This window comes from Bos javanicus, chromosome X (assembly GCF_032452875.1).
Source record: "Bos javanicus breed banteng chromosome X, ARS-OSU_banteng_1.0, whole genome shotgun sequence".
NCBI classification, from domain to species: domain Eukaryota; kingdom Metazoa; phylum Chordata; class Mammalia; order Artiodactyla; family Bovidae; genus Bos; species Bos javanicus.
This window is the reverse complement of record NC_083897.1, coordinates 19,932,999-19,954,858: the sequence shown is the minus strand read 5'-3', so window position 1 is coordinate 19,954,858 and position 21,860 is coordinate 19,932,999. Positions and strand designations below refer to the sequence as shown.

The 21,860-nt window shown below is 41.9% G+C and overlaps 1 protein-coding gene across 5 annotated transcripts in view; it reads right to left on the bottom strand.

The window, feature by feature from the left end:
• The window catches only part of FHL1 (four and a half LIM domains 1), a 65,000-nt gene that overhangs the window by 8,916 nt on the left and 34,224 nt on the right, over positions 1-21,860 (bottom strand). For 2 of the 5 annotated variants that reach the window (XM_061408460.1, XM_061408466.1), the window contains exon 1: positions 2,744-2,853. The exons of the other annotated variants lie outside the window; for them this stretch is intronic. In XM_061408460.1, coding sequence (XP_061264444.1) covers positions 2,744-2,765 — 22 coding nt within the window. In that variant the 5' untranslated portion in view covers positions 2,766-2,853. Of the gene's footprint in view, positions 1-2,743; positions 2,854-21,860 lie in introns of those variants that run through there. 5 annotated transcript variants of the gene reach the window in all.

Below are 21,860 nucleotides of genomic sequence, written 5' to 3'. Positions count from 1 at the left end.
ATCTTGTTTCTGTTTTATACATATTCTCTCAGGGATTTCTTGCTAATCTGCATTCTCCCCCTCCTGCCCAAGTGGCCCACAGTAAGAATATCTAAGGAAAAAGTGAATATTATGACTAGGTAGCATTTTTCTAACTATGTGCTTTCCACGAGTGGCATAATATACAGTATAAACAATGAACAGCAACTCAAATGGGGAAAACATGCAGGTTATTTCTGGTCTGTTAATTGCTAAGTCCAGGACAAGACATTAGTCACTCCATGTACAAATGCTGGCTTCTAAAGAAAGGGTATACTGCTTTCCTGAGAACATTCAACAGAGCGAAGCCTCAGCTGATGAAAGGGAGGCTTATGCAGCAGCCACACCCGCACACCTGGAGGTGCCCCCCACGCGGGGCGGGCTTCTGAGGCACCACTGAGAAGTGGGCTTTCAGAGAATTTCACAGACAATTCGAAAGTCATTTTTGCCCTACAAACAGACCACGTTCAGGAGGCTTGCCTGCAATTTCTCTTTCGGCTCATTGGTCACAGGTAACCTAGCTTAGATGACACCTGGGATCAGGAGGGGGCTGTGTAGAGACGATCCAGTGAAGCATTCCGTGCCCCTGAACCTTCCCTGGGCAGATCCTCTCCCAGAACTGCTCTGTTCTGACACAGAGCTTTTCTGAACGTCGCACACAATACATGCGGCACGTTCTGCCTTTCACACCGGAGAGAAAGGCCCGCTGACCTGGCAGCCAACAGAACGTGTGTTTTCCGTTTCTCTAGTTGTAGCAAAGTAGCAGGCGGCCATTTGGTAGTCACTGAAAGTACAAAACGTTCAGTCTCACCCTTGAACAATGTTTCTCACTACCACTTTCCTGTGATTTCCGGAAGCCAGTTCACTGGGTCTTCTCCCCTTGCCCACTGTTCCCTTTATATTCTGGCCTAGAAAGGGAGCTACATGATTTCACTGCCCTCCCATCTGCCCCATCTGCAACTTTAAAGGCCAAAGGGTAAGGAATGAAACCCGCAGAACTTTGCAAACGGTAAGTATTCAATACAAAAGCATCAGTTTTTGTCCTTGAAAGGTCCTCTCAGTATGTGGATGGTCCCTAAAAATGGATTAAGATCCATTCAGTCATCAGAGCCTCTACTCTGTCCACACAAAGTCTTTTTCAGGGCACTATGGGGCTTCTTTCTGTGAGCACTTCTTTCTCAACTGCTTTCACGGACCTATGAACCTAATGCAACAGAAGATGCGTTCTGATTAAAATAAACTATTAAAATAGTTCCTGATTGAAAAAAACATCTAGACGGTGTCAGCAGTTTGTCCAGTCAGAGTTAGAGCCTTCAGATTTACATAAAAGTAATGTCAGGATTTGGTGCCATTTAAACACCCAAGGTTGGGTGTGTTATAAACGTGTCACCTTTGAAATATATTTCCCCATTCTGTCATTTAATTAGTAAATAAAACAGGGAGTTACTCTACCAGTTAACACACGTTCAAGGTCCACTGGAACAACTGCTACAGCTGACTAGTTTGTCTACACCCAAAGAAAGTGTATGCTGGCCGCTTACCACAATCTCAGGCGTGTGGTGCCGTGTTTGTAAAGGGGCTCCTGGGGGTGGGGAGAAAAACAGACTGCTCTTGAACACTTGGGAACAAGGAAGACATTGCATGCTGATTCCCTAAAGCAGTGCATTCCATTATAGTGTATTTGTTTTAAATACCAAAAGAGAAGTTTAAAAGTATTTCCATTGTTTCAATATTGACAGTCAATTACAAGTTTTCAAAAATGTTTTTTCCAAAAGACTGCCACTGATCATTACTTAACCCCTTAATCTGAAAGCTGAGAGATGGCACAAAGTGCCTGGTTGCTAAGAAAGGGAACTGTTACTTAGGCAGAAGGCAACAGAACCACAGCGACGTTCCTGGCTTTGCAGGAGAGACAGGCAGCAGGCTAACTCCAGAAAACTGGGCTTTCTGGGGAAACTGGCCCCCCTTCAGGTCTTTGGCTCCATCTCGGGAGTCCTGTCCATGACCAAAGGGCTTTCTCAATGTCAGGAAAACTCTCATTGTAATGATAATGATGCTCCAGAGGTTCTGAAGCTTTGACCCCTTTTCTGATGAGAACAGTTAATAATCTATGTGTATACCTGTGGCGGATTCTTGTTTATATATGGCAAAACCAATACAATATTGTAAAGTTAAAAAAAATAATCTACGTGTCATATCAAAAGTATCATAGCTGTTTCTTCGGGAAGACTCAAAACACAGCTCAGAAAAGGAGAAGGTATGGTTAAGTCAGTATGGACTTTCTTAGTTATAAATCTTCCTCCTTCCAGCTCTGTATCTGATTGACCTTTTCCAAATACTTTAAATTCGATTTATAGCACTGTCAAGATGAAGATTTGTGTCTTATAAATAACAACAAAAAAATCCTGATAACAAAGAAAACCTCCTTCCTCACACAGTCTCCTCCAGCTTCATAAGATGTCCTGGAAACTGTATGATATAGTAGTATATTTATGTATTAAAAAATATACTACTCAAACTGATGATTTTACTTGAGTAAGAATAATCTTTTGTCTTGAAAACAGCAGTTGAAGAAGGCAAGGACAGAACAGAGATGAGCTAGACTTATTTACTATTTAGACAAGACTAAAATAATTTCATCGAAAAGTATCTTTTAGACCAATGATGGATTCAGTGCCTGAATAAAACTGTGCTTGCTAGAAGATAAAGAATACGAAGCTTTTACCTGAGTGTCTATGGGAAGCCATGGCTCAGACACCAAGTTCAGGAGCAGCACCTACGCCAGTCTTCCCTCGAGCCCAGCTGATAAGGCTGCGGCTCAGTTGTGAACATACATTTAAGGGGAAGTGGCTAACACAAAAATAACCAAGAGCAGATGGCCCACCCCTCCCCAGAGATCACAACCTTAATCCCACTAGAAAATTCTTAACCATTTTAGGTGATCCAAGGGAGAAGAATAGGACCCAGTAAAAATACCAAACACTACATATAAATACCTGTGGGGCTACTCAGCATCCAAATTAGCTCCAGAGCCAGAGAGGCCACATAGAAAGTGATCCCTGTACCGGAATAAAATTTAGACTCAGCCCTGGCATACCTTAATGCTGAGCCACCCTCATTAATCCACTTTATATGCCTAAAGAGCTTGCACTTGGTCTTCTGGAGAGTTTGTGTGCTGTTAATGATAAAAGTAACTATAAGAGATAAACTTCTGTTACCAGTATAATTAAAAGGGATTAGACATGAAGAATATACAGATCAAGGGCATTATCTCTGTCCTCCTTGGTCTGCACTAGAGATCAGCAGAATACTGAAGAGGGCAATTCTAGCCACATATCTCCTTAGTGTCAGCGTGGGGCAGGAGGGAGCAGCATACACGCATATATACCTACTATGTACGCCAAGGAAGAGACACTGTCCTATAAACAAAATCTCTTGCTTTTCACTGCCAGGGACAGTAAAGGTAGAAATAGGGACAAAAACATGGCGGCCTAACATGCTCTAATGGCTTCACGGGCCAGACGCTGGCTGGAGGCTGGTCATTGGGATGGAGCTCCAGGAGGAGCTGAGGTCCTGAGGATGGCCTGTGAGTCTGTCCCCCACCTCTGTCCTGACCCTTCTCTGGCTTCATCCCTGCCCCTCCTCAGCCTCATGCCCTCCAGACACACCCCACCTCAGATCCCCACAGCCATTCCCTCAGCACAGAGCCTCTCATGGCTGCTCCTCTGCCTCCTTCAAGGCTTTGCTCCAAGGCACTTTTGCAGTGTCATCTTCTTTGGCCACCCTGTTTAAAAGAGCAACCATGCTCCCCACCCCACTCTCCCTACTCTCTTCCCCAATTTGCTCCCCATGAAAGCTGTGTGTTGAAAAAGTGTATTTAAAGACGAGAAGCATTAATGAAGGCACATATGAAACGGAGACATAGTCCCACCTGGATTCCTAAAAAGTGGCCTTAGCCATTGAAGTGTAAGAAAAGGAGACAACCTTCACTCTGGGTCATGCCGCGTCTCATCTAGTGCTTGTCACTGGTTTCACCCTATTCACGCATCCCCTCCGCACCCCCTCCTTCCTCCCCGCAGGCCGAGGGCCGAGGTCCGAGGTCATGCTTTACTTGGTTTCCTGTTCCCAGATCCCACAGGTAAGCAATACACGCTTCATGATGAATGAACCAATGGGTTTCGTGGTTCTTATGCTCTTCAAATGTTTAAAGAGAAGTTTTTCTAAAAGTTAGCAAAAACTATCAATAATTCCTGGTTGGCTGTCAAATGACATGATGGTACAGGCAGATTTATTACACATTAGTGTCAAAAAAAAAAAAAAGCCCGGGGAAAGAGAGGAAGTGACATTGCCCTCCCGCCATGCCTCCACAGCCTCCTTATCTCAGCTGATTGCATTCTGGCAGGGAGACCGGCCAGGCTGAACTATGCCGCACCCCTAATACAAACTCAAACTTTTCACTCAGAGGAAATGCTCTTATTTTATCAGATGATTAACCTTTACAAACTCTCAATTTTCGATTTTAGTGAGGTGTATTTTTAGGTAGAGCTAAGGTATTTTTAAACGTCTGTCTGGCCTGCTCTGAACAATAAGCTCGGCAGTGGGCCCCCAGGACCTTGGGCAAGAAGAGTAATTCCCTTATCCGCCTGATCCTCGTCAAAGGTGGCAACACAATACAGACAGACCAAGAGCCATACAAAATAAGCAAATACACCTAAATCTCTTTTGCCTGAAACACAAGAAAAAACACAGAAGCAAGAGAACTGCTTTCTGACCGTTCATTAATTAGTCAACTCCAACAAGCCAGAGTGAGCTGGGAACTCGGGCAATGACAACATCATTTATGTTGCAGTTTACACCAAGGAGGTGAACTCTGCCTTCTTAAAAAATTCATGAGGTATGACCACCATCTGCTTTGACATCTGTCCCCACTGCCCATGTCCTCAAGTCACAAAGCTACAACTTTCACAAAACCAAAACAGAGAAGGCCTTCTGCTGGGTGAAAATCAATTTCTCAGTAAGAAGAGCAGGTGGTTCGGTGGTTCAGAAACCTTGGCAGTTACTCAGTGTCTGAGCCACCTTTGTTACATATTAACAGCATGATGTGTGCCAACATCCTTAACAATCACTGTCCTGTTTACAAAGCACCTTCATGTACTGTTGGTGGAGCTGGTTGCTGTTTGATGAACAAATCTCTTTAGTGTCTAAAGGCCACGTTTCAGGCCTTTCAGCCTCGCCTGCTCCAGCAAACATCAGGATGATTTTTGGTGAGTGCTGGGCATCACAATGTCTAAGTCTCCTCTCACAGGAGAACCCGAGAACCATTTCAGAGGTTAGCTACACACTCCTGTCATCCAACCACTCTGCATTTACATTTAACCTACCTTTGGCTGCAGCTATAGATAACACCACCCCATCCATTCATTGATTTTATAACACTTCCTGAACACGTGTCTCACTGTGCAGTGCAAAATATTTTGCTGGTCACAAAGAATGAGAGACAGCCCTTCCTTTGCAGTGTACCAAGATCAACATACAGATGACTAGCAGGCCAGGCGTGGCACGCTGCGTACGACAAGACAAATGGAAAAGTGGTATCAAGATTTATCACAGTCAGAGATCACATCGGGTTTGGGGGACTGGACAAGGCTAGATGGCTGTGGTGATATGTGCCCTGGTCCCTGAAGAATGGGGGAGACTGCAGTGCACAGAGAAGGGGAGGGAGCATTCCAAGAAAGGGGACAGTGTGAGCAAAAGTATGAGAAGACTGAGGCCCGCTCCAGAGGCAGGATGCAGCCCAGAGTGGGCGGGAGCGTATAGCCAAGGGAGCCATAGTACACAGCGCCTCTCTTCCTTACTCACTCACTCCAGAAGCAGGGAGGGGCTCTGACAGGGAACGGTGGTTCTCCCCTGAGATGGCAGGAGGACAACCTTCATGAAAGCACCCTGGGCAGTGGGCATGGAGAGGAGAGCTGAAAGGGCCACTGTGGCCCAGGACTGAAAGGACAGCTTAGGTGCACTGCATGGGAGAGGCTGCCGCCCTTCTGAGGTCATTCGTGATTCTGGGTGATCAGGGAATCAATGGGGCACTTGGGAGGCAGAGCCAGTGTAGGCAAGAGTGGAGCTTTATAACAAGGTTCTTCTGAGATGTCAACAACTAAGCCCCTTTAATGGGTTCCCACATGTCAAGCTGAGAGAGAAATAGGGATCAGGGTAAGGTTGGGTGGAATCATGTTCATGGGGATTCTCACCCTGCAATCGAAACTCAGAATCTCTACCTCACAAACAACTCTGGGAGGATCAAACTTCCAAAGTTCAAAGGGGTGCAACCTAAGAGTCAAACATGGCGAATGCAGTGACCCAGTTGGCCACACCTTGGGAGTTCCTCACTCACAGCTTGGCTTGTGGTGACCCTTCTCCCTTTACCGTAGTTTTCTTTTACTGAAGAAATCGGAAAACTTACTCAGGTTTAGCTACTTGGCCGTGAGTCCAGCCAGAGACAACAGGCTGATAACAACCTGAAATGGAGTATTTGTGAACCTATCACTACTTTCCCCTTAATTTTTCTCTTCCATTCTTCTTCTCTCCATGCCTGCTGCTAATACATTAATACACTGCAAGTTTTAACTTTGTCAGGCTCCCCAGTCCTTCCGCCAACAATTTTCCCGAGCGACTCCAACCGTGAGATTAAGGCACCCAGTCATGCTCTGAGACATGGTGTGATTCAATGCTACACTCTCCAGAGTATTTCTTGTCCTAAGTGCTCTTGCCAGAAAAAGGCCAGGACAACTTCTGCCATCTCATGTTCCTGTCAATCTTTAGGGTGAGAAGAGTACTTTTTCTTACTGACAAGCCAAATTTTGCAAAGTCACTGCTTCAGTGTCACAACCGGTCAAAGAATAAAACAAGGGGACCCCCAGAACCTTACAAGGGGCAATTATATCAGGTAAGATCCAAATGAAAGCGAACCTGGAATTTTTCCTCCCCAAAGGGGAAGCTTTCGCTCAAGAAAGGGTGGCTATCAAAGGGGAAGATCTGTTACAAATGAGATAAAATACATGGAACCAAAGACCCTGGCACCAGCAGAGCACCCTGAAAATGTTCATTCACTCCTGTGAAGGCCTGTTCATTTCACAATTCACCAGGGCTCAGAAAATTTCCGTGTAAGACTCACAGATCAAGCATTTCAACACGTGCCATGGCCTCTGCCATTTGATTTTTGAAAATGTCACTCCATGATTAGTAACAGTTTTAAATGTCTCCTGTCCCCAAAGTCTGCCCCTTCCCATACTGCTCCTACACTCTCACCAAGATGTAGGAACTATCCTAACCACATCCCAGAGATGTTTCTGTGGCCTTCTAACCAGAAATCACCATCAGGACAACAGTGAAGAAATGACTTTCACAGTGAGCCACTATGATGATCTCAGATTTAAATATATATATTTGAAGTGTCACTTAAAAGAGGAAATAAAGAGGAAGTGAGAAAAATCAGAAAGAGTTTTAGAAGGAAATATAGAATACAAACAGAGTTTTGATTAGAGGAAAACGAACACTTCATGAAACCGAGAAGCTCGTAAGGACAAATCTTTGTCATATTTTAGGTGTTAAAATTCTCTCCCAGTCTATTTCTACCAGCCACTTGTGATCTATCTGTTTTAGTTCCATGTTGCCATGTGCCATGACTCAAAACACCCATTCAATCATGCTAAGTCCTGGCATTTACCAAGCCCCCACCTGTTATGGACATTTCAAGCCTTTGATAGATGCTTGAGAGCTAAACATTCCATGAACCTAGCCTATAATTTAGCCAGCTGATTAATATATGTAACAGGAAAGAACAGCAAATCAAATAAGCTTCCATCTCCTTACTCTTAACTCTGCTACAGGGGACCAGAGGTGTGATCATAATACCTTATGAGCCCTGCTTCAGGGTGTGATATCTTCACTAGTAACATACAACCTATCTTCAGGCATCAAAGGACTGGAATAACTCCAAGCCTTCATTCTGCATCGGTGCTTTCAACTCCCAAGAGGGGAAGCCCCACAATTCAGGGTAGAAGTTGCAAACACGAGTGGTTCTCTGGAGTTGGTCATGGTGCCCAGAAGTGAGTGTGAGAGCACATGGGCACGACAGGCATCCAGCCATGATCTGGGCATCACTCAGGAAGTTTAGGGTTTGTCAGGCAATAGGGCCAAATGGGGTTCTAGAAGACTGAAAGCCTCACTTGGCGGCCAGCACACAAACAGAATGATGGTGACATGAGGTCCAGCCAACACAGCCCGAGAAGGAGTCCACAGCTAGAGTGGCAGAAGCCACCACAGGTCACACACTCGGGAAGCCTCCATCACGTCTGCCTCAAACCCCAAACCTTCTTGTTAGTTTTCCAGGGGTATGTTAATCAAAGAGAACAAGCATACGAATACAGACTGAATGTAAACAAGACTGGGTTGTCAGAGGCACGAAAACCCAAACAAATGGTGATGGCGATCACTGTACTCAAGGACTCAGAGATGAAATGGTTCAGACCGCACCATAACTATTTTGGAAGGTTTCCACAAAAGAAAATCAAGTCTTAATTTTATATGAGATTGTTTGAGCAAGTAACATTGTTCTAAGACAAATAACATAGAATTTTCCCTGAGTTTAATATGGGGTTATGTTTTATAAAGTTTCAAAGGAATACAGCATAGTAGCTAAGAGCATGGGCTGTGGAGCCAGAATGTCTAGAACTGACTCTTGCCTCCTCCACCACTTAGTGGTTGTCTGCAAGCACGTATTAGTTAACTTCTCTGTGACTCTGCTCATCTTTAAAATGGAGGTAACAAGAGTACCTAACCTTAACAGGGCTGTCATGAAAAATGAAGCAGTAAATACTGGCAACATTTAGAACAGCGGTTAGCACGCAGCAAGTACAACCTATTTTTATTTATTCAATTTCACTCTAAAAATATAGATGTTCCAAGAAGCAAATTCCTGCAAAAGAGGAATGTATCTTCAATTCACAGGGGACATGTGGAAAAAAAGATAAGAGCTCAGGATCTTGGCCAAGAGCCCAGCTGCAAGGATTTTGGGCCCAAGAATGACTGGGGCCACCAAGAGCAATTCTGAAAGTCCTAGGAATTCAGAGAAATCAGTCTTTGGCAGCAGGACCATCCAGGGGGAGAACTGTCCCTCCCATATTTTCAAGGAGGTTTACAGATTACAGAAACCTATGGAGATTGAAACTCTGCTCTTTTAATCCTCTAGTGAAAAGACAGGACCTACTAGATCTAGGTCCCCTGCTCAGTCTTGGGCTGGGGAAGGATCTTCCCCACGTCCCTCCTACATGTAAGGGCCTAGTGTGCCCAGTGGATGATCAGACCTTCCTACATGATCAAAAAGGCCTTGCTTTGATGAGGCGAATTAATGAGGTATGCTCCCTGTGGCTCACACCTCTGATCTTCAGTTTGCCTATGAAGATGAACAAGAAGAGGCTGCCTGTACTCCAGGAACCATAGCTTAGTCTTGGATCATGTGAGTTCATTCAGAATAGAATGCCAAGGACATGCAGCTGAAGACGTGGTCTTCTTAGGCCACTTACAAGATGAGGTAAGGCTGCTTGTGGGGAGACTTCACTTGAGTGACCACACTCAGGCCGAAGGTCTCAGAAGTGGCAGAGCTGAGATTGTGCCTTGTCTAACCCATCCCTGAGCCAGGATACACTGTGGTCACCCTGCTGTGCCCAACCCAAGATGAGCTCAGGTGTAAGCACCTGGAGTGGGGAAGACTGACAGGAGACTGTTCTCTGACCAACCCATGGACAGGCTGATGCTGTGATGGCAATGGCCCAGCACCTATGAACACTTGGTGACTAGGGGAAGAGAGGTCACATTGTCAGGTCCACCAATCTCACCCCAGAGCCCCAGAGCTAAGCCCCTCCTATTAGGAAGGGCTTCTCAAACCCTGTGACTCAACATGACCCGGACAACCCAAGGAAGTGGTGGCTCAGTGGCTCACTGGGGAGGCAGGCTAGGGGCAGGGGTTGCCCTGAGGTCAGCTGTGAGGAGAGGAAGGGCAGACTTCTCCAAAGATTCTGAGGCTTCTTTGAAACCTCCCATCACTTTCTCTCTTAGTGGTAGGAAGTAGGGAATGCCTGCAGCCACCATTTCTCAATCCCTTATAACTGAAAATCCTTTCTTTGGCAATTTTGCTTAAAATTCTATCAACCAGGACTTCATTGGGTTAACAATTTCCACTAGAAAACAGAAAATTCACTGGTGGGTATTAGTGAAAGTAGCTAAGGATATGAAGTTTTTCAGTGTTATCAGCAATGCTATGTAAAATATTTTACAACAGAAAGATTTCTTTGGTGCAAACTTAAAAGTTTCTTGTTTTATATGTTCACAGTGACTCAAAGTTTCCACGTTCATGACTTCACCAAGTTGTTTTTTATTTTATTTACTGAGATACTACTTACACAGCATAAAATTAATCGTTTTAAAAGCGTACACTTCAGTGGGTTTTAGTATATTCATAAAGTGGTGCAACCATTACCCTTATCTAATTCCAGAACATTTTTGTCACCCCCTATTCCCTCTCTTCCCAGCCCCTGGCAACCACTAATCTACTTTCTGTTTCTGGGGATTTGGCTATTTGGGTATTTTCATGTAAATGGAATCATATGATGTGTGACCAAAAATTTTGTGGCTGCTTTCTTTCACTTAGCATGTTTTCAAGGCTCTTGTGTGTTGTGGATGTTTAAGTACTTCATTCCTTTTTACTGCTGAATGATACCCTATTGTCTGGATATCCTGCTGCTGTTGCTGCTGCTGCTGCTGCTACTAAGTCGCTTCAGTTGTGTCCGACTCTGTGCGACCCCATAGACGGCAGCCCACCAGGCTCCCCTGTCCCTGGGATTCTCCAGGCAAGAACACTGGAGTGGGTTGCCATTTCCTTCTCCAATGCATGAAAGTGAAAAGTGAAAGGGAAGTCGCTCAGTCGTGTCCGACTCTTATCGACCCCATGGACTGCAGCCTACCAGGCTCCTCCATCCATGGGATTCTCCAGGCAAGAGTACTGGAGTGGGGTGCCATTGCCTTCTCCTACAGCTTGTTTATTCATTCTTTGACCAGTTGATGGACATGAACTGCTTCTATTTTTTAGCTATTATGAATAATGCTGCTGTGAACGTTGTTTCTGCATATGGATTTATTTTCTTTTTAAAATACATATTGAGACAAAAAGGTAGAAGAGAGTATATAGTGAAAATTCCTTTCCCCTGCCTGTTCCAGACACCTATTCCCCTTTCTCCATCAGGAACCAATGATACTGGTGTCTTATGTTTCCTGAGATACTGGGCATATGAAACACAGACAGCCATGTACATGTTTTCTTTTTAAAAAACCTAACAATGATACACTACACATACTCTTCTACACCTTACCTTTCCTATTCAATGTATCTTAGAGTTTTCATGTTAGTACTTCAAGAGCCTTGACTTTTGTAACATGTATATGGTATTCAGCTGTGAAGATGGACCACAATTTATAGTTCGTTACGGATAGACATATAAGTTATTTCAAGTCTATTATTACAAACACTGATGTAAGAGATATGCAAAGTTTAAAATGATGGGATGTATTAACTAAAAAAGTTGGTGAGTTTGATCAGACTGCCTTTCTCTAATACCAAGGGTCAACTTGCACTAAAAGAAGCAGCATTGTGATTTACAAGGAAAGAGACAGAAAGGAAAAGGCTGAAGAGATCTCAAGTGGATCAGGCAGCACCCACCAAAGCTTACTGAAGTGGCAGATTATTTTTGTTCAGGCAAAGAAGATACTACTTGGAAATCCCGTGCCAACTACGTTAAGGTTACCCTCAGCTAATAAGCCACACAGACAGGAAGTGGTTTTGATTCCAAGTTGAGTGCTCTTTGCACCAAACCACAATGCTTGGCCAATGAGTTACAAGACAATAAACTGAGTCAAACACTTATCCTGACAACATACACATGTGCTCATCGTGGTGCAGTGCTGCACCGTGAGGCACCGGGACAACCGAGATGTGATCCCTCAAGATTGAGGAGGCGCCTAGTGTTCACCAACTCTTTAGGCAGAAAAGGTATAAAGTATATATGGTATTTGACTTTCACAGGTGCACGTTCTCTTCTTCATCTACTGAACAAAATAAAAGGTGGCTTCTCAGTTGGGGAGAAGCTGGCCTGGAGCCAGCTGAGCTGGGCACAGGGCCTCCTAGGCCAGCAGACGGGCACAGGAGCCCATGCTCAGCACTGAGCCAGAGCCGGTGTGGCTGAGTCACACAGCTGACCTTCACCTTGCCCGCCCGGAAGGCAACACTGCACACCTTATGGAAACCTGTCAGGGATTTTCCAGTTCTGCATCAGAGCTTTAAATGGACCCTGTGAGTGTTCCTTTTGTAAAGCAGAAGAGCAACTTAGTTTCTATCATCTCAAAAGTCAGTCTTTTCTGAAATGGGCACTTGCTTTTTTAAATTTCACTTTAGAAGCCAGGCGACTCCCGCTTTGTCACTGACTTAACCAACTTAGATTGTTCCTCCCTGTTTCTTCCACAAACAAGAAAAAGAAATCTCCCTCCCACTCCCACTCCAATCTCACAGTGAACATTTACAAAATTAACTCTTTGGGTTTCAGGAAAAGGGGTTAATGCTTATAAATCAGCATAATATATGCAACTGGTTAAAACATACGTCTACCAGTAATTTTTGTTAGATGTTAAAACAGGGATCCTCGGTCACAGTGTTGTGGCAGGTCAGTGTAGAGGGCCAGGAGTATACTAAAAATCACAAAAACAAACTAATTTTAATTCTCTTCAAGCTGTCTACTCATTTAAGGTCATAAATAAATGCTAAAATATGTTATATAAATGACTACACTGGACAAGGGAGTGGACAGAGAAAAGATGAATTCAGGAACTGTGAAAAAGGACGTTTAATTTGGAAAGTTTTTAGCAAGTGCAAAATCAATTACAAGTTACATTTGTCAAAGTACATGAAGACAACATTATAAAAGTTAAATTCATTTTAAGCTTCCATTTAATGCACAGAACAGTGAACATTTGGTTGGCTTCATTGTTTTGTAACTCAATGAATGGGCAATAGACATGGAATCAAAAACCCCGTTTACCTGATCACAAGCCAATTTAATTTTTCTTCCTCATCAATAAAATGGAGACATGAATACCTGACCTGCCTTCCCTACAGGATTGTTTAAAGAACCAAATTAAATCCTGTGTGTCCAAGTACTATATGAACTGAAAAGTAGTATAAAAAAATCTGGAAAAGAAAAATATATATAAAAATCAGGCTTTGGACCTAAGTAGATAGTGTCTTTTAATTTTTCAAGTGGATTTCATTTTTCACACGACTTAACCAATTTCATAGTAAACACACACACATATTTATACACCACTAAAATCTAGTAGCAGAACACTGCGAAAGCACTGGCAAGGATTCTCTTTCTCTCATGTTAGCCCAAAACTTCCAAGGACACAGAATTTAGAAAACAGGCATACGAGTATTCTAATTTTCCTTAGGGTCTAATTATTTAATCCTCTTGCTATTTCGTTAATATTTGATTCTTTGCAAAGGCACAAGTAGCAGGAAACAAATATATAATAAACAAGTTCCACACAATCTTGGTTCTTTGCTTTGATCTAAAAATCAAAAGCATACTCCTCTGCCTATTTGTAGAGGGTAATTTTAAGTTGCTTTAAGTATGGTTTATCCTTCATTCTTTACAAACAGAACAACTTGGAAAGCTCTCCACAGAAGAAAAAATTAAGCCAAGGTTGGTCAGAAGACTTTTTTTCCCCAGAAAAATTAAATAAAACAAGGAGCACTTTTTATTTGTTGTCAGAGGGCTGGAGATTTAGTAACCACTTGAAGAAGTGAGTTAATCCCTTTGTAACACAGCCAAAACAGGGTTTATTTTCCTACTGTTATGATGGTAACTTAGAACACACAGGACAACAATATCAAATATCAATTCCCTCCAGAGTTGTAACTTTCTAAATGTAGTAATTAGTAATTTGTCAAGATTATCATTCAACATACGAATAATTTCTACAGAGTAATTGTGCCTTGATGCCACTTTCTATATCAAGTCCTCAAATGCTATCAAATATAAACCAGGTACTGTTTTCATGAAAGAAGAGTACAGGTGTTACAGATGGATAAACTGAGATGTTAAAAAGATTAACTGTCTTGCCTTAAGAGAGGGGAGCAAGGGCAAACTAAGAATAGAAGCTCATACTGTCACCTGTCCCCATAAATCTAGAAGCTTTCCACCTTCCTACTAGGTACACAGTCTGATCAATTTCTACGTGGTTTGAACATCTGTTTTGCAGTAAGGAAGTGAAGTTTCTAAACTGTTTGTGGACATGTCGTTTACTCCAGGGTGGCCCTGTACATATGAATGACAGAATATAAAGTATTCATATACAAAACAACAGTTTTCAAACAAAATCAAATCAGGTTAATAGTAATTATTCAAAAACTTGAATTATAACAGAAACTAGACACAGTTTTAAACCTCTCTACTACACCATATACAGTAAATCCGTTTTATTATCAGAGCTTATGAAAGTCTCAGATCAAAGAGCAAGTAAGTAGTAGAGGAATCAAAACCTTTGCAACCTAATAAGTCTCTTCCAAGACCAAAGGGCATTATCCTTTCATGGCGCTAAGGACTTCTAATAGGTTTCAAAGAAGTAGTGTGTCTGTCTCAGGGCATTGCTTAAATTTTTACAACACCCTATAGGTAATTTTTAAAATCCATGTTCTTCTGACACATTTAAGATATATCTAACCACCCAGTTCTTTACCCATATCCCCAATCCTAACTTTTTATTCTTAAACATTAAATTTTTCTTGGAAGCTTCACAGCTTGGAAGCATCGAAGAGATCTGCTTCTACCCAGGCAACAGCAGCTGGAACTGAAGTGGAAACTGAGGGATTAGCCCCTATAGGGAGGGGGCCCAACTCCTTGGAAATGCTTTTAAGGGCTCTTCAGCCAGCTAACTCAGGAGTGCAAGGGAAGACTTCCAGAAGGAAATATACCCAGCCAACCCTGGGGCCAAGGGAGAGTGTGTGGATGGGATTCTTGGGATTGAGAATAAAAAGAACAACAATGCAGCTTTGCAAGGACAGAGGGCATGCTTTCCACATCAAGGGGGCAAAAGCCACACTGAAAACCTCTCATCTCCATCCCAGTCTCAGTGTTCCCAATTGTAACAAGAGTGTTTCTTAATAATTTGCACTTAACACCTTGACACCAGGGTTTGGGACAGGATCTAGCAGAGAGCAAATTTAGTCCTTAGTTAATTGTTTCCCTGTTTTCCAAATGCAACAGATTTTGTTGGACTGACCAACACTGATGTATTTTTAAAAACACTTTTAAAGATGACATCCTGCCTCTCTGTAAGAACTGGAAGTTATTTGGCTCCTGTCTCAACGATGAAAACAAAATTTACAAGCATACCCCCCCTTCTCTATCAGGGGTCAGCAATGTCTGAGTCACAAAAAAGTCCAGATTTAAAAATAAGCCAGTATTCTTTTCCAACTCCACGCCAGAATTCCAGAAAATGTGCGACTTTTAAAATAAGGCTCCTCATTTTTTTGCCCAGTAAAAGTGGGGCATCTATTTGACATCTTCTTTCACGGGACACTATGCCACTTTAGGCATATTTGTATAGTGTTCGAAAAGCCAGACTCAAAGTATGTAAAATACATGAACTTACTTGACTGGTGAAATCTACCACATATTCTTGGAAATGCATCCCGAAGTCATTTGGACTGACAGATACAGACAGAGGGATGACTAGATATGTCATCAGACAAGCAGAGTCAAATGCTGATGGGACACTCCAGAGGCTGGGGATACAGGTGTTCTTCACACCATCATTGCAAATTGGAAATCTTCATAATAAAATTTTAGCAGAAAATAAAAATAGATAAGCAAACACTTAAAAACAAATCAACTTCAGTGATAAACAAGGCAGGTACTGGCTTAGACTACAGGCAGAGAATGTGGTCCAACCCAGAACGAAAGGAGCAAAGTGAGTACAGCGTCCTCCAAGTGAAAGAAAGAAGCCAGAGCCACTGTAAGGCTTTTCGAGCATCATCAAAGCAGCCCTGAAAATCTCCTAACGAACTATACTATTGCACCCATACATTTTCAGACTTGTGTTGAACACTTTGAGCTATGGGCCAAGACAGAGAGCTTTCGCAAGGTTCCCTAATCCATTCACACGGCCCCATCTGAGGGATGACACTGGAGCCCGCCTCCAGCCTCTTGACTACCTCTCCCCTTTTATGGTGGTTTCAAGTTGAAAGCAATACTCATCTGTTTCCAGATTCCTAAAGGTACTAGAAAAAAAAAATCTAAATATAACAGATGGATAAGTGCTCACGGTAACTGGAAACCAAAATGTAACTTCAGCTTTTGCAGGCCGATGCCCTAACACATGGCTTTAGTGTAATGGTCTCACTGAAGACCTTTTGTCTTTATTCCCACAACAGAAATATTATCCTGACTTTGATGGATGACAGATAAGTGTTATTCAAAATTTTATTTTAAGCTGACATTAATAACCTTTACTTACTTTAAAGTCATTCAGTAAGTGTTCTCGTGTATGTCAAAATTTTCTATGAAACACAGTTGAGGGTGTCTGTTGCTTTTTTATTGTCTTTAAAATAGTTCGATGCACTTTAAAAATCTAATTCAAATGTTGGTGAAACCTCTGAAACATTTCTATGAGTTATAGGGTTCCATGGAATATAATGTGAAAACCAATAGGTTAGAAGGACCCTCTATTTGTGGTCAGTGTTTATAAAATCTACCATCCTTAGGTAATATAAAGAGCCACGGAACCCTCTCAAGATTTTATATAATGCTACCATGCTGGTAACTTCCTGTTTTGGAATCCCTTTCCTCATCACTTACAGTATTTAACTCAAACCTCCTGCCCCACTATCCTCAACACCAATTCTCCAGTTTTACACCTATAAACAAGACCCTCAATTCTTATTTCCTACACGGGCCTTTCAAGTTTCAACACTACAAATAACGTGACCATGTAATGTGGGAGATAAAGGGCAGCAATATAAAGTGCTTTTCACTTGCTGGTGGTGAAAAATAAACAAAAAGTCCCCCGAGTCTGAAAATGGAGCTTATTTCACATTCAACTTACATCTTTTCCTAGTCACCACCAAAGTAAGTGTCAGAATCTTAGCAAATCTGATAGCAGGTCTAAGAATTTCAAAATTGCAACCACATAATGATATGCATGCTGCAGCATCTGAGGGTGAAGTGTATTATATGGACACCTGCAGGTTGCTCTCAGTGAGCATCTGAGCCTACTTTAGTGAATAACACACTATGGATCAGGAATCCCCTAGCCACGTACACTGATACTACATACAAACTCCTCACCAGAATCCACAGAAAAACTCCACTGGTTCTGGGAAAGAAACACTTGGAATATCTTAGGGAATTATTAATTCATACCCCCGAATCAAGTATGGGCTTTCCAGGTGGCACTAGTGGTAAAGAATCCTCCTGCCAGTGTAGGAGACATAAGAGACGTGGATTGGGAAGATCCCCTGGAGGAGGAAATGGCAACCCACTCCAGTATCCCTGCCTAGAGAATCCCATGGACAGAGAAGGCTGGCAGGCCACAGTCCACAGGGTCGTAAAGAGTTGGACACGACTGAAGCAACTTAGCAGGCATGCACAAAGCAGGTATAAAAATGGTCATAACACACACATATCATGTGGATTAAGAGGTTTCCATAGTCTTGGAAAGACCACAAATTCTCACCAAACTACCTAAGGACCACTGCTTTCCTACTTAGGTGAAGAACTGGTACAGAAACTAAATGTTCACCCATCAGATGGAGATCCTTCAGTGAGACATGCTATACAAAGAAGGAATTATCTGGCTGATAGGACAGCAGAATGAGACTACTATCCTAAACACATTTTAATATACGTCATCCTTTTTAAATTTAAATTGATTTCATCCTTAGACCTATTAAAACCAAAGTAAAACATTAAAAATTAAAGACATGAGGAAATAAGCACAGTTCTCCACAGTAGGCTTTCAACACACAAGGATAACATGATGATAATGATGTGGATGTGGATAGTGATGAGGATAAAAGTGCTTGCTATGCTTCCGCAAGCACTGTTAACAGCTTTCGGCCTTGACGTTTTAACTTCTGTAAAAGCTTTGACCTCAGCTATGCTTACTGTACTGACCATAATAAAATGTATATGACTATGACCTTAATCTCATAAATTTTCTAACTTCACAGTTGTAAGACACTTGAGCAAGGTTTCAACCCCAGAACTTATGAGTATCCAACATTCGTCTCACAAGTATGGATTTCTTTCACCAGTGAACATCTGTTGTTGGCTTCTCAAGTCTCTGTACTATTAATAGAAGAGTTGATGATGGAGAAAACCTTAAAACAACTTCCATATCCATTGAGTTTTATGATGTTAAACAATTGTAATAAAAACATTAAGTATTCACAAGTTCCTATCAGACTTGAACTGAACTTGATGACAGACTTTAACACTAATATTTTATTGAGGAATAAGGATGTAAGGGCACTTAAGTCGCTTATCTTGTCTCAGTCTTTGTACAGTCCTCATGAATCATTTACTAATTCCTTTGCTTGGTTTTAAAGAAAATTAACACGTGTGAGTTTGTTCCTAGAGGAGATGAAAGGACTTGCAAATAGATAAATTATCCATGAGTAAACTAACACACTATACACTAGCATTAAATATGGCACTGACTCGATTTGTGATATATTATTAAATTTCCTAAAACTGAAGTATCTTTCTTGTAAGTCTCAAAGTATCATACAGAAGAGGATAAAAAGTTTTACGAAATGATTTGAACCAACTTCAAGTTCAAGATGGTTTGACTCTACCTACCTCACTGTTCAGAGATCCATGTATCCATGTTTTCATTTCACATCATTTGGGTATGGACAGAGCACTAGATTTGAATTCCAATGTCCAAACCTGACTTCTTCTGTGGGAATCCCAGTCAAATCTAACCTTTCTAGTTTAATACATTTGAACTCTGAAATATGGTTTCAACATTTCTATGCATGGAGACTTGGAATGATGTAATAGATAAAGGAGATACTTTTTTAAAATAAAAAATTATAATATCCAATCAATGTTCCAATTGATTTAATATTCTTAGAAAAGATTCACTTTTAAAAAGTTCTCACATTAACAATACTTTATTTTAATTGGAAAAAAAGTATTTCCTGGGGCCAATGGTAATGTTGCACATGTTTACGTGTGTATGTGTATGTTTATCTAGAAGACTTCACTTTCTCTACAAGTGCTCCATGAACTCTGATCGAACATGGCAGAAGAATCGAAGACTCTGGAGATACCACTTTTCCAGAGTCCAATTCGGACACTTTCTCTAAGTGAGGCAGTTTCTCTCTTATGGTAAAAATGAATTCTCTCTATATCAGAGGCTGGGAAAGTCAAGAGATGTACAAGAGGTCAAAATTAAGTCCATTAAATCCCAGCCCTGGATTTAGTCACCATGGAGACAGGGGAGATAAATAAACCAGCAACCTTAACAAATGTGCTGCACCTTTGCCAGACATCTCTCTGACTTTACCGTTATTTTTACTTAAGTATCTTTCAGTCCAAACATAACTGACGATGAAGACTATGAAACCAAACAGAACGAGGCCCAAAAGAAATAGGAATGCTCATGCCGGCAAAGGGCAGGCAAAGAGTCAACAGCAGCCCCCCTCAGCAGTGTGCTCTCTGTTCCCCTTGAAAAACGATTGCAACACGAAGCTCCAGAGGCAATGACATATGGGGAAAATATGTGGCCCTACAGCCAGAGGAAACCATGTCAAAAAAGAAAAACAGACATGAAGTAACTGACCTAATTAAAGGAGAAAAGTATACTGAGAGCAGGGAGACGGGAACACAGCTGGAGGGGAGGGGGCGCTGTGAGAAGCTCAGGACACTGAGGTGGGGTTTAGCTGCTTCTTTGATGGAAACCAGGAGCTGAAACGGGTGCTGCCCTTCATCATGGCTCCACTGCAGTGAACACAGAATCCAGACACGTGAAGGTCCACCCCCGGGCCTGCTGCACACCAATGGGAAGCTCTGAGACCGACAGTTACACCTTGTCACATGGAACACCAAGATGCCTTGCCACAGACCACAGGAAGAAAAGGGGGAGGCCTGGGATGGTGGAATGAAGCAAGCAAGAAGGAACCAGACTATCAGAGCTTGGCACTCAGGTCCTGGGCAGGAGTCTTCACTGTGTTTCACAATTATGTACTAAACACCTACTGTGTGATCAATGGACACATCACTGCTTGTGATACGGCGTTGACTTAAGAGGTAAAAGCTGAAGACTCTCAACGTCTAACGTGTCCAAACAGGATAACAACACAAATAAAACTCAGAGTGCTACTTACATTTGTCCAGGTGCCTTCTAGTTCTTCTCCATATGTACATGTCACTTGACAAGGTTATAACTACAGCAGATATACCATTTTGCATTCTACATTTTTAATCAGGTTGTATTATACAAATTCTTTCATACTGCTTTGCAAGTGTCAAAATTTTAATTTTGAACAGATACATGGAATTCCACTACTTAGAAGTATCATAATTATTTATCTAAAACTATTTGTTGAATAAATGAACCATTTCTCTAATGTTGGATGTTTAAATTCTAATTTTTGTCCTTATAAACAACACTGTGATGAATATCCATAACATACAGCTTTTTTCTTTTCTTAGAACAGCTTGTTTCTTAGGACACATTTCCCCCAGATAGGATTACTGGATCAAGGGGTACCAATCTTTATGACTTTTGCCATATATTGCCAAATAATGTTCCAAAAAAGCTTTTTACCAACTTACAATGTTACCAGCAATGAGTAAGTGTTTACTGGTTCCAAGGTAACCATAGTAGCATCAGGTTTTCTTTTTGTTTTTGTTGACTTAACAGATGAGAAATGTACCTCGTTGCTATTTGAATATGCTCATCTTTGCACATCTGTGATGCTGAACATTTTTCCATGTGTTCATTTACTTTGTGATAGAACGTGAATGTCTTTTACCCATCTCCCTACTGGAGAATTCATTTAGCCAACAGAGATGGAGACTCTCTGATATGTCAGGCCTTACAATCTATATGAACTCTGTGCACAATATGGAAACCAATTATCCTGTCATATTTACTACCAACTCTTCCTGGCCTGTTTCCCTTTTCAATATTTTGCCCCAGCTCTACTGAAGCACAATGACAAAAACTGTACATATTTAAGGTATACAATACAACGTGATGGCTTGACATGCATACCCTGTGAAAAGACTATTGCTATCAAGTCAGCACCTCAGTTACCACTCTGTCTCTGTGTGGTGAGAATGCTTAAGATCTAGTCTGTCAGTCCATTTTTATCTATTTGATTCCATTGACCTCTTCCTTTCTGAGATCTATCAATTGTTTTTGTGGCCATGTGGCACAGTTTGCAGGATCTTAATTCCCCAACCAGGGATTGAACTTGGGGCCACAGCAGTGTAGCATGGAGTCCCAACCACTGGACCACCAGGGCAGTCCCCAGAGTTTGATCACCGTATAGTTTACAAGGTTATCATATTTCCAGGGATTTGATAATTACACTATTTTCTGTGGTCTTCTTTAGAAGTTTCTATAAGAGTCTCATAAATATATCCTGTAATTATAAAATTCAAAGCTTCAATTTCTACTTCATGATTTGTGACCTTTAACATATCTCGCTCTTTCAACAGAAG